The 14,325-nt window shown below is 44.0% G+C and overlaps 1 protein-coding gene across 2 annotated transcripts in view; it reads left to right on the top strand.

The window, feature by feature from the left end:
* Positions 1–14,325, top strand: part of CABLES1 (Cdk5 and Abl enzyme substrate 1) — a 151,935-nt gene that overhangs the window by 41,054 nt on the left and 96,556 nt on the right. Inside the window, exon 1 of one of the 2 annotated variants that reach the window (XM_075314453.1) lies at positions 8,904–9,669. The exons of the other annotated variant lie outside the window; for it this stretch is intronic. Coding sequence (XP_075170568.1) covers positions 9,026–9,669 — 644 coding nt within the window. The 5' untranslated portion in view covers positions 8,904–9,025. Of the gene's footprint in view, positions 1–8,903; positions 9,670–14,325 lie in introns of those variants that run through there. 2 annotated transcript variants of the gene reach the window in all.

Genomic DNA, 14,325 nt, shown 5'->3' with positions numbered 1-14,325 from the left:
TGTTCCATTTTTTTGGACGATTTCTTATTTGTTGGTAGGTCAGGACGTTGTTTGCAATTACTAAATAAATTTTTGGGTTTGATGAAGTTTTTTGGGGTTCCGTTAGCTCATGATAAAACAGTTTTCCCTTGTACAGAGCTCGAGTTTTTAGGGATTGTTTTGGATTCGCAAAAAATGGAATTGAGACTCCCTGGCCAGAAGATTACGAAGTTAAAAGGCTGTATTGCGAGTTTTTTTTTTTAGTGAAGAAAAAGTGTACCCTGCGAGAGCTCCAATCTCTGCTGGGTAGTTTGAACTTTGCATTAAGAATTTTGCCAATGGGGAGAGTGTTTTCAAGACGTTTTGTATGATGCAACTAAGGGTGTTAGGTGTTCAGGTTCACACATTAGAATTTCGTGGGAGATGAGGAAGGATTTAACAATTTGGTATGAATTTTTAGAAAGTTTTAACGGGATTAGCTGCGTTCAGCAGGATTTTATGTTGTCTCAGGATCTACTTTGGTTTACAGGGGTGTCTAAGGAAGTGGGGTTCGGTACGATTTTTCGTACACACTGGTGCTTTTCTTCATGGCCTTCATCTTGGTTGTCGGAAGGTTTGCTGGAGAAACAGGTGTTATTGGAGTTTTTTCCGGTTTTTGTTTCAGTGCATATTTGGGGTAAGGAACTAGCGAATAGGAGGATTATACTCATATCACATTGTCAAGGTTTGGTTTTTGCTTTGAACACCTTGGTGGTGAAGTGTAGGTTTCTAGGTGGTATATTGCGAAAATTGGTCCTTTTTGTGTTTGAGGTGGAATATTTGGTTGAAGGCTCGTTTTGCTCCTGAATGCACTAATGCTTCCGTTTTTTACCTCTCTTCTCAGCGGTTAGAGGAATTCAGGGAGAGTTCAGGAAAGATGGACCCCCTTTTGAATGCATGCCCGTCCCAGCTATGGGAGGCAATTTTGGATTAGTAGCAGCTTCCATTAAAAATTCTATTGCACCAGGGACATGGAAAGCATACTCGGCTGCTTGGTTGGCTTGGAATCAATTTTGTGATTCCAGGAATCTGTTTCCCCACAAGTGTGATGTGTCTACAGCACTTGGTTTTTTGAATTTTTATGTTGGTTTAGGTTATCGTTATACCTTTTTGTATAAAACATTTTGTGGAATCTCTTTTTTTCTTAAAATTATATGGTGAGGAGTCTCTATTGAGCTTATTTGCGGTTCGGCAGGCACTAAAGGGTTGTAAAAAAGGTTGTGTGGTGCCTGATCGCCGCAGGCCTATATCCGTGAATCTATTAGAAAGGTTATGGTTTATGTTGAGTGAAGTTTGTTTTAATAATTTTGAGTTATGTTTATTTCGTGCTGCTTTTGTGATTTGTTTCTTCGCAGCACTCAGGATAAGTGAGTTGTTGTCACATAGTCGGGTTTATATAGGAAGGATGTTAATGTATCTGACTCTGGTGCTGTGTTATTTATTAGTAGGTCAAAAATGGACCAACTTGGTAAAGGGTGTTCTGTGAAGTTGCGCCCTTTACGGGGTTCATGTATATGCCCCGTCACCAATTTATGTCAATGGCTTACTGTACGGGGGGATACCCCGGGTTTGTTGTTTTTACATGTAGATGGTTCTCCTGCCACTAAGTTTCAATTTAATGCAATATTAAAAAAAAAAAAAAAAAAAAAAAAAATGTATGGTTAAGTTACAGCTAGATAGCTCCAACTTCTCCTCACATTCTTTTCGGATCGGGGCTGCTACTGAGGCAGCAAGAGCTGGCCTCAAAGGAAAAAGAATTGGTAAAATTGGTAGATGGGCGTCAAATCGCTATCAGTTGTATATACGCCCTAATTTATTATAATTAATTTATTCTGTTTCTCTCCAATTCTAGGCCCAATGGTGATTTGGCTTGTAGGTCACTCGTTTATACATTGGGTGCAGAGGAGAGCGGCTTGTAGAAGTTACACAGAGAACTTATCTTTTCCGTATGAACTGATAAAGGTTTTTTGGTGCGGTATAAGGGGTCTGAAATATTCTAAATTGGTTGGCACCCTAAAAGGTATGCTGTTGACTCACCCGTATCCTGATCTCATAATTTTACACATCGGAGGGAATGACCTAGGTAAAATAAAGACATTGGACTTGTTATCTAATTTCCACAGGGATTTTGCGCTAATAAAGAACCCTTTTCATTATTCAGCGCTGATTTTTTCTGAAATTGTACCAAGACTGGTCTGGAATGGCCAGCTTGCCTTTTTTAGAAAAAATACGGAAACGTGTTAATCGTGACATGGCAAAAATTTTTGTTAGTTTGGGCAACTTCTCGTATCGCCATAGTGATCTGGAAGGTTTTACGGCTGGCCTATACAGGTCAGATGGGGTACATCTCTCTGATGTTGGTCTGGACATTTTTAATGTGGGTATGCAGAATATGATAGAAAATGGCTGCGGTGTTTGGGGGGGGCCTCGTATTGTTAATACTCGGCCGTTTGGGGAAAAATCGCCCAACTATGTTGGGTGGATTGTGGTTTTATAAGTGGTTAATGGTACTTTATGGTGGTATTTATGGAATTTTATGGTGATTTATTTTTAATAATATGGTTAATTTATCAAGTTACCAATAATAAAACACCACGGCCATTTTTATCCAAATGTCATGTGTCTGAGTATTTATTCTTTATTAATGGTAAGTTAATTGGTTATAGTGGGCTTTATGCTACCATGTATATGTATATGTATATGTGAGATCAACCATGAAGGATATGGGGATGAAAAAAGACAAGCAAAGCATAAATGACACAGGGCTTTCTTAGCACTGCTGCCACTTGGTGCAAGAGGCTGCAATGGTCAGATCTTTATTTGTTCTAAGTAATATTCAGATATGGCTTTGGTGATGGTAAGGAAACCTTTTGTAAAGGGAACCTTTATTGTGCACATGGCTGTGGAGAACATTAGTTATTTTCAAGGAGGCATGATTATGGCTTTTGTGGCCCCTCTTTTGCTGGATAAAGCCCTGCCCACATGACTGGGACTGGAAGAGGACTCCCAAATATTTATTTATTTAAGCATGGAGGTGGTTTTTCAGGCTTAAAATGTGACAGGTTCCCTTTATGAGTGAATCTGTAATCACAGTGATATCACTGGTGTAATGCTTACTGATACAAGGGCAGGCACACACCCCAATTCCCAGCGACATGCAGACACCATAATGCATATATCCCAACTTTAACAGTTGAGCATAACGCACCATGGCAATTTTTATTCCATACTAAACCTTTTCCCTAACTATACGCAGTCCTTTGAGTGCCCAAACAGGAATATTTCTCCTATTAGAGCCAATTGGTGTTAACAGTATAATGCCCTCACAGCCACCCATACAATATGCAGCACCCACAGCTCTCCACACACAGTATGATTTACCTAGTGTCTCCCCACAAAGTATTGTGCCTTGACAGCTACTCATAATATATTCCCCCTTATAGTATGATGCTTCCAACAGCTCCCCTACAAACAACATCAGGCTATGTGCGCACGTTGCGTAAAAACATGCAGTTACGCTGCGCTTTGTAGCGCAGCGTAACTGCATGCGTCCTGCGTCCCCTGCACAGTCTATGGAGATTGTGCAGGGGCCGTGCGCACGTGGCGTCTAAGAGCGCAGCGCTTCGGCTACTGCCGAAGCGCTGCGCAAAAAGAAGTGACATGTCACTTCTTTCCTGCGCTTTGCCGGCAGCTCCTGCTCTGTCTATGGCAGGAGCTGCAGGCAGAGCGCATGGAATCGGCGCTCACTACGGACATTTCTGCAGCGATCTAAAGCGCACATGTGCTCTTCAGATCGCTGCAGAAATTTCTGCAGGGCTTGTACGCAACGTGCGCACATAGCCTCATGCCTCCAACAGCTCCCACAAATACAGTATTATGCCCCAGAAATCCTCCCACACAGTGTTTCCACCAATGTTCCACACACACATACAGTATGACGCCCCACACAATTTACCCATACACAGTATGATGTCCCCCACAATCAACCCACATACTGTATGATGTCCCCATGGCCACCCCACAGTACATTTCCCAATGCCCTCATACATTTTTTTACCCACAGATAGTAAGATGCCCTTTGTGTCCCCTCTAAGATACACACCACACAGTATGATGCCCCTTGTGTCCCCCACACACAGTATTATACCTCTTATGTACCAAACACACAATATGATGATCGTACAGTCTCTACACAGAATATTCCCTCACAATATCATGCCCCTAGTGTACCCTCCACCCCCTCAAACAGTATGATAATCCTATCGCCATCCACGGTATATTTCTCCACACATTATGATGCACCAACAGCTCCCTCATGTATAGTATTATACACCCCAAAATTTGCCAACACACAGCATGATGCTCCCCACAGTGCCCCTCTGTACACAGTATAATACCCTGACTGCCCCCTCACAGTATGATGCCTCCACTGCCATCCACAGCACCCCATAAACAGTAAGATGCCCCACCTCACACAGTCCCTCACCCACAGTGTGATGCATCCACATAAGCATCCCTTTTACTTGTATGTCCTGTGTCTCTGCTGCTAGTCACATGACCTGAAAACCTTGGAGCTCCTTAAGTTTCAACTCAGAATGACCAGTGGAGTAATTTAGAATACAGTAGGGATCTGCCGGCTCCTTGCTTCTCCTTTTGTATTCAACTGTATCTGTGTCCTCTGGACACCAATACATTGAAGTTAGGACATACTCCCAACCTTCCAGTAGAGCTCCCCGAATTTGTGCCTGTTCTGCTGGATGGTTGGACGTATGATAATGATATATACGGTAATGACATATATGGGGGAAGGGTAAGGATTAATATATTTTTGGATGGCCGCTTACACACTGAACCATTTATGACAAGTTGGATGCTTAGTGTTATACTTGTACATAGACATGGATTCTATATTGTGCCAGTCACCTGGTCATGTGTAGAGCATCATACCTTTTAGTGACGCGCCCATACTATTAAATCAAGTAGGCTGCCGAGCACATTCTCCACTTAAACACTATTGCCCTCCTTTCCCAGTATCACAAGACCAGATGGGCTCTGTCATTGCACTGGGTTGGCATATATGTATACCCCAAAGCCAGATCTGCAGGCACTGCTATTATCTCTTGTACTTACATAGGGCCCATCTTTGTATTCCCGTTTGTATGAATTTTCCAAATATATACTGGTAGGTAAAACTGGCTCCCAATAAATTGTAGTACTATTAGGGTACGTGCCCATGATCAGTGTTTGCAGCGTTTTGGATGTAGCGTGTTTTCACTGTGTCCAAAATGCTGCGTTGTACAGTACAAGCACAGTGGATGGGATTTCTAGAAATTTCGTGCCCACTATGCTTTTTTTTTTTTCCGCAGCAAACACTGACCTGCGGTGCAGCTTTCCAAGCCACAGCATGTCAATTGTTTGCTGTGGATTCGCATGCATCCTTTGCAGGGAGGACACAAGCGAACGACCGCAGCACACTGAACCCTGATCGTGGGTACAAGCAGCTGCGTTCTCCTGTGGAGGAAACTCGCGGCCCCGCAGGTCAGGACACAGTGAGTCCTGATCGTGGGCACGTACCCTTAGGCTGAACAAAAGTATAAACACAACACTTATTTTTGCTTCCATTTTTCATGAGCTGATCTCTAAGAATTTTTCTATGTACACAAAAAGCATTTTTCTCTGAAATATTGTCCACAAATTTGTCTAAATCTGTGTTACCATAGTGAGCACTTCTGGATGTGCTCACTGTTTATGATGCACTGTATGTGAACTGGAATAAAGCAGATTTCGTATGTCGGAGCCGGACTTTAAAGGGGGCTTTACACGCAACGACATCGCTAACGAGATGTCGTTGGGGTCACGGAATTCGTGACGCACATCCGGCCGCGTTAGCGACGTCGTCGCGTGTGAAACGCACGAACGACGGTTAACAATCAAAATTACTTACCTGATCGTTGTCCGGTCATTCTAATCCCAATTATCGTTGCTGTTGCAGGACGTCGTTCTGCATCGCTATGTGTGACACCGCAAGAACGAGGAACATCACCTTACCTGCGGCCTCCGGCAATGAGGAAGGAGGGAGGTGGGCGGGATGTTACGGCCACTCATCTCCGCCCCTCCACTTCTATTGGGCGGCCGCTTAGTGACGCTGCTGTGACACCGAACAAATCGCCCCCTTAGAAAGGAGGTGATTCGCCGGCCACAGTGACGTCGTTAGGCAGGTAAGTATGTGTGATGGGTGTAAGCGATGTTATGCGCCACGGGCATCGATTTTGCCCGTGACGCACAACCGACGGGGGCGGGTGCTTTCACCAGCGACATCGCTAGCGGTGTCGCTGTGTGTAAAGCCCGCTTTACCCTTTTCTTTTGTATGAATAAAATGCACCTGTGTTCGTTATCCATAACATATTCCTGCCCATACCATAACCCCACCGCCACTATGGTCCACTCTATTCATAACATTGACATCAGCAAACCGCTCCCCCACAGGACGTCATACACGCAGTCGGTTATCTGCCTTGTACAGTAAAGACCTTGATTCATCCATAAAGAGAGCTCCTCTCCAATGTGCCAGACACCATCGAATGTGAGCATTTCCCAACTCAAGTCGGTTGTGACAACTAACTGCAGCCATGTGGAGACCCTGATGAAGATGACGAGCAGCAGATGAGCTTCTCTGAGACGGTTTCTGACAGTTTGTGCAGAATTATGTTTTTCATGCAAACTGATTGTTGCAGCAGCTGTCCGGTGGGGCCAGTCTCTGATGATCTAGGACAGGGGTGGGAAATTACTTTTCTCATGGGGCCGCATGAGAAATTGGGATGGTTTTAGAGGGCCTAACATAATTAACTCAGTTCTACCCAATACTGTATACAGTATATATACTATCCCTTCATAAACAAACAGTAAGTTACGGACTGTGTGACCCCTCGTGACCCTGCACGCACACATGCACACATGTCCATTTTTTTCTCCAGCAGCACGGGTGTCACACGGATCGCACACTGATGTGATCTGTGTGACATCAGTGTGACAAATACCAGAGAAAACACAGGTCTTTTTAATAAAAAGATTTTCTATATTTACCTCTCTCCAGCGCTGCGGTCTCTGGCTCTGCTGCCTCCCGCTCCTTATCGCCGGTAATTATACTCACTGAATATTCACTGCAGTATATACTGCACCTGTAATATACATCACTACATCCCCATATACATCACTAGACCCCCTATATATACTACACCTGTAAAACTACATTCCAATATACTACATCACTACACCCAAATATTACTCACCAGTTACCCCGCCCCCCATTGTCCCCTCAGGTTATTACTCACCTCTCCCTCCTCAGGTACCTCCGTACGGGCCCTCGCCGAGATGCTTCTCTTGTACGGGCCCCCGCCGCTGCTTCTCTCCGTACGGGCCCCCGCTGAGATGCTTCTCTTGTATGGGCCCCCGCCGCTGCTGTTCTTGTAGGGGCCCCGCCGCTGCTTCTCTCCGTACGGGCCCCGCCTTCTGCAGCTTCTTCTCCTGCCGGGCGGGAACTTTTCAAATGACACACATGCGCGCCGTACTGACGACATTAGGGCGCGCGTGTGTGTCACAGAGAAAGTTGCCGGGCAGGGAACAGAGGACAGATTCCTGCATTCCGCTGCCTACGCTGTGCGGCGCTGCAGGATCTGTCCTCTGTTTCCTGCCCGGCACGCACCGTGTGATGAGGGCAATCTGACCACGGGCCTCCCGGAGCCTGGAGCTCCGGACAACAGGTCAGATTGCCCTCATCACTGACCAGCCAGCAAGGACGCCCTGAGCCAGGCTGGCCGGTCACAGAGAGTAGGCGGGCCGGATGTGGCCCGCGGGCCGCCCCTTGCCCAGGTTTGATCTAGGAGGTGAAGATGCTGGATGCTGGTAGTTACACATAGTCTGCAGTTGTGATGTCGGTTGGATGTACTGCCAAATTCTCTGAAATGCCTATGGAGACGGCATATGCTAGAGAAATGAACCTTCAATTCACGGGCAACAGCTATGGTGGAAATTCCTGCAGTCAGCATTCCAACTGCACGCTCCCTCAAAACCAGCATCATCTGGGGCATTGTGCTGTGTGATAAAACTGCACATTTTAGAGTGGCCTTTTTTTTTGTGTCCAGCCTAAGGCACACCTGTGCAATAATCATGCTTCTAATCAGCATCTTGAAATGCCACACCTGTGAGGTGGATTGATTATCTCAGCAAAGGAGAAGAGCTCACTGACACAGATTTACACAAATATATGCACAATATTTGAGAGCTAAAGGCCTTTTGTGCACATAGAATAAGTCTTAGATCTTTGAGTTTAGCTCATGAAAAATGGGAGCAAAAACAAGTGTTGTGTTTTATATTTTTATTCAGTGTAATAATGTGTTTTATATCTTTTCTGATGTAGAAAAAAACTGATATCAGCTCCACAAGATGCAAACGACATTTGTGTACAGCAGTGCAGTGTATGTTGGTGTTGAGTGAATCAGGAAATGGCTTGAATTTAGAGACAACTTTAGTATCGGGGCTTTTAAGTGGTCTTGTTACTTTTTTGTCCCAGAAGCATTAGTTTTGTCTGTTTTGTCGCAGTTCAGTTTGTGTTGCGTCTCCTTATGGGGAGTCCTGTTTCACACATAGTTGGCATGAAATAAACAAGCACATGCTCAACCAGGGGAGGGAAGATTGTTTTGCAAATGCAGATGTTTTTCAGTGTAGTACCGAACATGCCCACTAGGGGGAACAGTTGATCTGTAAAAATCCACATTTGGCTGTAAATTGGGGAGATCCATCCCATTATTGCACACGTGCAGTAGACATAAACAGGGGAGGGGAAGAGGGGAAGCATGTCATCTGTGATCCCGCCCAACACCCAGCAATAACAAGCAGTGCCTTTGCTGCTACTGCTGCTGTGTGCGCTGTTCTTTGGCGTGCACTCTCATGCTCTGGTCCTATGAAGCAATCCTGCAGCCTTCTTTGATATTTTTTAAAAACATCTACCATGGCCACTGCCACCAGCAGTAAAAGCAGTATCAATGGGATGATAGGGGGATCAATGCAGTCTCCAGGCTCATATAGTCTGGATCACATTAGAAGGCAACAGCGCATGGATCCTCGCAGGAGACAGGCTGCCCTTTCCTTCCTCACCAACATCTCACTGGATGGGCGACCACTGCAGGCTAATGGGGCAACAAGGGAGGGCACTGCATATGCTGTAAGCAAAATTCGACAGACTTTCCAGCTTGCAGAAAAGGAATTAATTCATAATACATCTCTTAATACATTGCCTGCAAATAATCATCAACTCCTTACACAGCACAGCAAGACAGGAGTGACCTCACCATCAGGACCATTATCTTGTTCCTTGGGTGGGAGGCAGGAGATGGTGGAGCAGGGGAAAAAACACCACTTAAGTGAGTATGATGAGGAAGAGGAAGAGGATGCTTTCACCAGCAATGCTCCAGTACCAGCATCCACAGGGATCCCTGTACCACTGTCTTGTGCGGGGAGCAGAGGCCGCCTGAATTCTCTTACCTCTGCCATTCTACCAGCTGCATTTTGCAGGACTTCTGCTGCTCCCATTTTCAGCTGTAGTGACCAAATGCAAAGTGGAAGTGGAAGTGCCTTTGAAATTCAGAGATCACGGTAAGGAACTTTTTACGAATATTGTAAAATATTTTTAGGGTAAATTTGTGTGCAGGACATTTTTCACAATATATTAAAGTTGGGTGGGGTGGTCCACTTTCAGGAAAGTAGGCCCCAAATTGTAAAATACCTAAAATAATTTGTATTTGTATAGAACCAACAAATTCCACAGCCCTTTTGCCATTCAAAGATGCAGAAATAAAAATCTCTGCAGGTACTCGACTCCCCGACACTGCTCTGATCCTGGTGCATTGGCTGCAGCGGTGACGTCACGTCAACAGCGCATATCACCGCTCCAGCCAGTCGCTAAACTCCGTGCTTGTGTACTTAGCTCAGCGGCACGTGCGGTCAACTTCAGCACAGCCGCTAATCTCATTGACTGACTAGAGCGTTGACGTGCACTGTTGGCTTGACATCGCCGCTGCAGCCAAAACACCAGGATCAGAGCAGCAGCGTTGGACCCAGGGAGGGTGATTACCAACTGAGTTTGTTATTTTAGACCATTTGAGAACCATTTTTCTTAAATTGGAGACCCTCTTTAATATTGAAATTTAAACATTATTTTGTTAAAAGATGTCCAAAATGGCACATTTCCAAATTCTGCGATGAGCGTCGCCAATGCACATACTTGCTGTGAGCCTTTCACAATTAGTAGGTGTTATGCACTTGTCCTATTCAATACCTGTGAAACGAGCACACATCCTGGCAGGTCTGTACATGTGGGATGTCACCAGCGCCACTCAGTTCCACATCAGTAACCAATTTAACAGGTCTATTATTCTGATACCTACATGGAGATACAAAAAAAGATATACAAGACTTTGTGTTTTTTGCCAGCCTTCTTAGCCATACCTCTTAAAAGCTGTGGGCCCCATTCTTTAAGATTTAATGATGGGTTGCTGGAGTAAGTTGCGCCTAATTCATTAAAAGGCATATGCCACTTATTCAATCAGTTGCATTCTACAGCTGGCTTGCACTTCTACCGGAAATGTTACTCCAGTTAGAGACTGGAGTACCATTTCTGCCATAAGATATGTCATATCTTTTCATGAATTTGTCAAGCGAGCTTTGCCACAATCTGTTGCTCCACCCACTTTGGTGGAGTTGCCCAAAACTGGTGTGAAAATGACAAAAGTCGCACATTTTCTTAGCAAGTTTGCATTGCACAAAGATTTTGTGACATATCAAGGTGTTTTACGCCAGAAAACTGTCAAACACGTTTGTAAATTTTCCATGTCATCAGCCATTCTGTAAGCTAGCACTGCTCTGGCTTGCAACACACGTTGAAGGGATTGTCTAGAATTAGAACAACATGTCTGCCTTCTTCCAAAACAGCAGCATACTTGTCTACAGGTGGTATGTAGTTTTGAAGGGTCTATAATATGTTGCTCTCAGTTGAGGTACAGAATCCAGGTGACGTAGTCCATTTAATTCCAGTGCCTTAGCTCCTGTGAGAGCAGCCTGTCCCTGATACGCCCCTTTGACAAGGGTATACAGTAATGGATGAAAGTGTTGGTACCCTTGAAAATGTTTCAGAAAATTAAGTATTTCTACTAGAAAATTTTTGCAATTATACACGTTTTGTTATATGTTTATTTAAGTTGTGTGTATTGAAACAACACAAAAAACAGAAAACGGAAAATTTGACAATTTCACACAAAAACTCCAAAAAATGGGCCAAAAAAAATTGTTGCCACCTTTCCAATTGTGGGTAAACAACTTTGTTTCAAGCATGTGATATTTGTTCAAACTTACCACCTGTGGCAAGTAACAGGTGTGGGCAATATGAAAATCACACCTGAAACTAGATAAAAAGGGGAGAAGTTGACTCCGTCTTTGCATTGTGTGTCTGTGTGTGCCATACTAAGCTTGGAGAACAGAAAGAGATAAGAGAAGAGGCTGAGAACTTGAGAACCAAAATTTTAAAAAAAAGTATCAACAATCTCAAGGTTACAAGTCCATCTCCAGAAATCTTGATGTTTCTATGTCTATGGTGCACAACATAATGAAGAAGTTTACACCCCATGGCACTGTAGCTAATCTGCCTGGACGTAAATAGCAGAGAAAAAAAATTTGAAGAAGGGTTGTAACACAGGCTCAGGGTGCATCAGTGTCAGGGTGAATGATGCATCAACATCGATTTGAATGAAATTAAATGCTATGGCAAGTGACCCATGAAGACCCCACTGTTAACACAGAGACATAAAAAAGCTAAAATGCAGTTTGCCAAAATGTACGTGAGTAAGCCAAAATCCTTCTGGGAAAGCGTTTTGAGGACAGATGAGACCTTAGATAGAGCTTTTTGGTAAGGCACATCATTCTACTGTTTACCGAAAATGGCCTACAAAGAAAAGAGCACAGTACCTACAGTCAAATATGTTGGAGGTTCAAAGATGTTTTGGGGTTGCTTTGCTTCTTCTGGCACTAGGTGCATAGACTGTGTTCAAGGCATCGTGAAGATTACCAAAGGATTTTGGGTCACAATATAGTGCCCATTGTCAGAAAGATTAGTTTGCGTGCAAGGTCATGGGTCCTCCCGCAGGACATTGACCATACTTCAAGAAGCCCCCAGAAATGGCTAGAAACAAAGCACTGAAGAGTTGTGAAGTGGCAGCAATGAGTCCGGATCTAAATCCCATTGAACACCTGTGGAGAGATCTTTAAAATTGCTATTTGGAGAAGGCGCCTTCAAATATGAGAGACCTGGAACAATTTGCAAAAGAAGAGTGATCCAAAATTCCAGTGTAGGGGTGTAAGAAATTTGTTGATGGTTATAGAAAGCGATTGATTGCAGTTATTTCAAAGGGTGTGCAACCAAATATTAAGTTGAAGGTGCCAACAATTTTGTTTGGACAATTTTGGGGGTTTTGTGTGAAATTATTTCCAGTTTGCCTTTTTTTCTACTTTTTTTTTTTTGTATTGTTCAAATATACAGAATGGAAATAAATGTATATAACAACACGTGTAAGTGCAATATTTGTTTGGTAGAAATACTGTTATTTTCTGGAGCAATTTCAAGGGTGCCAACACTTTTGCCCATGACTGTATTATAATACCCAGTTGTCAATTCTACAACAGTGCAAAGTTATGAGAAAGGATGCCAAATAACTATTTCATGGATAATAAAATTAAGTATCAAAACAGACAGGAGTGGTGACATCTATATATATAAGTGCTGTTGTGATTACTTGCTAATCCCACCCCTCGTACATTACCACACGTGGCTCCTCCCCCCGCGCCCATTAGTACACGCGGCTCTGACCCCCCTGATCATGTGACCCCTGACTCCTCCCCTCCATGTGCAATGTAGTGTCACGGTGATTAACCTGTCACAATGATTAACCCTTACACTGCTAGCCCACCGGGAAACCCAATATTCAAGGCTGCAGTATAGTGCCACGGTGATTAACCCTTACACCCCCCCAACCCGCCGGGAAATTTGCCAATATTCAACTCTGCAGTGTAGTGCCACGGTGATTAACCCTTACACCCCCAGCTGTATACAGCTAACTGTATACAGATCGGGGAGCTGTATACCTTGGGGGAAGGACAGCTGTATTAATTTGGGGAGCTATATACCAGGGAGGTGAGCTGTATATCCTTGGGGGGAGGAGAGCTGTATACCCTTGAGGGGGACAACTGTATACCTTGGGGGGAGAAAAGCTGTATAACCTTGGGGGGGGGGGCTGTATACCCACAGCAGAGTCCTGTATACACTGAGGAGCTGATCTTAATGGGCGTGTCGAGCATTAGCTGGCTGGAAACAGCTAGTAGCTTTCATATTAGAAAAAGTCAGATGTACCTGAAGTGATGAGAAAATTTGCTGCCACTGCAGCGAAGGTCAGCAGAGAATGCAAAGCAAAGCGTGATGGTGCTGAAGGACAGCCATGGACATATAGAGTCAGGCCATGAGTTTGCATATAAAATTTCCTGCTGCTCCCTTCTAGAATACACTGGACATTGATAATAATTGTTAGCCAGCAAGTGACAGCTCCGTGCCTTACCTGCTGACCTATACCAGAGTACACCTCTCCAAGATCTTATTTTTGCATGTGGACAATATGCAGGACAAGATGCAGATGAGTCTGGTTACACTGTAGGAATGATTGTGCACTTTAGATGGGCATCTGCCAATGTTACCATGTAAGTTTACATATAATGTTGCATTTGCATGGAACCAAACTGATGACCAACCATGACCATTTGTGACTTGGCAGCCTTCATCTCATATGCCCCTTGTCTCACATTTTGCACTCTTGCCTTGAAACAATAGTCATATGTGCTTTAAAGGAGTATTTCCATCACCAAGATCCTATCCCAATATGTGGTATGAATAGTAATAATAATTAATAATATATTAGTAAATGCAGCCAATTAGAAATTTTAGTATTGTTCTGATTCATTGTTGCTTACTTCATGTTCAAGGCATTGCAGGACCTTAGGTATCCATGGTTAAGACCACTAGAAAATAATTAACTACCGTATTTTGCGGCTTATAAGACGTACTTTTCCTCCCAAACATTTTTGCGGAAAATGAGGGGTGCGTCTTACAATTCAAATGCACGTGGGGCCTGCGGGGCGCTGTGCTGTGTTGCAGTGCTGTGGGCTGCTGTGCTGCGGCGTGACAGGGCATCCTAAAAATGGCTTCAAATAATG

The sequence above is a fragment of the Anomaloglossus baeobatrachus genome, chromosome 6, assembly GCF_048569485.1.
Source record: "Anomaloglossus baeobatrachus isolate aAnoBae1 chromosome 6, aAnoBae1.hap1, whole genome shotgun sequence".
Taxonomy (NCBI): domain Eukaryota; kingdom Metazoa; phylum Chordata; class Amphibia; order Anura; family Aromobatidae; genus Anomaloglossus; species Anomaloglossus baeobatrachus.
The sequence above is the reverse complement of the archived record's forward strand: the minus strand, read 5'-3'. Positions and strand labels throughout refer to the sequence as shown.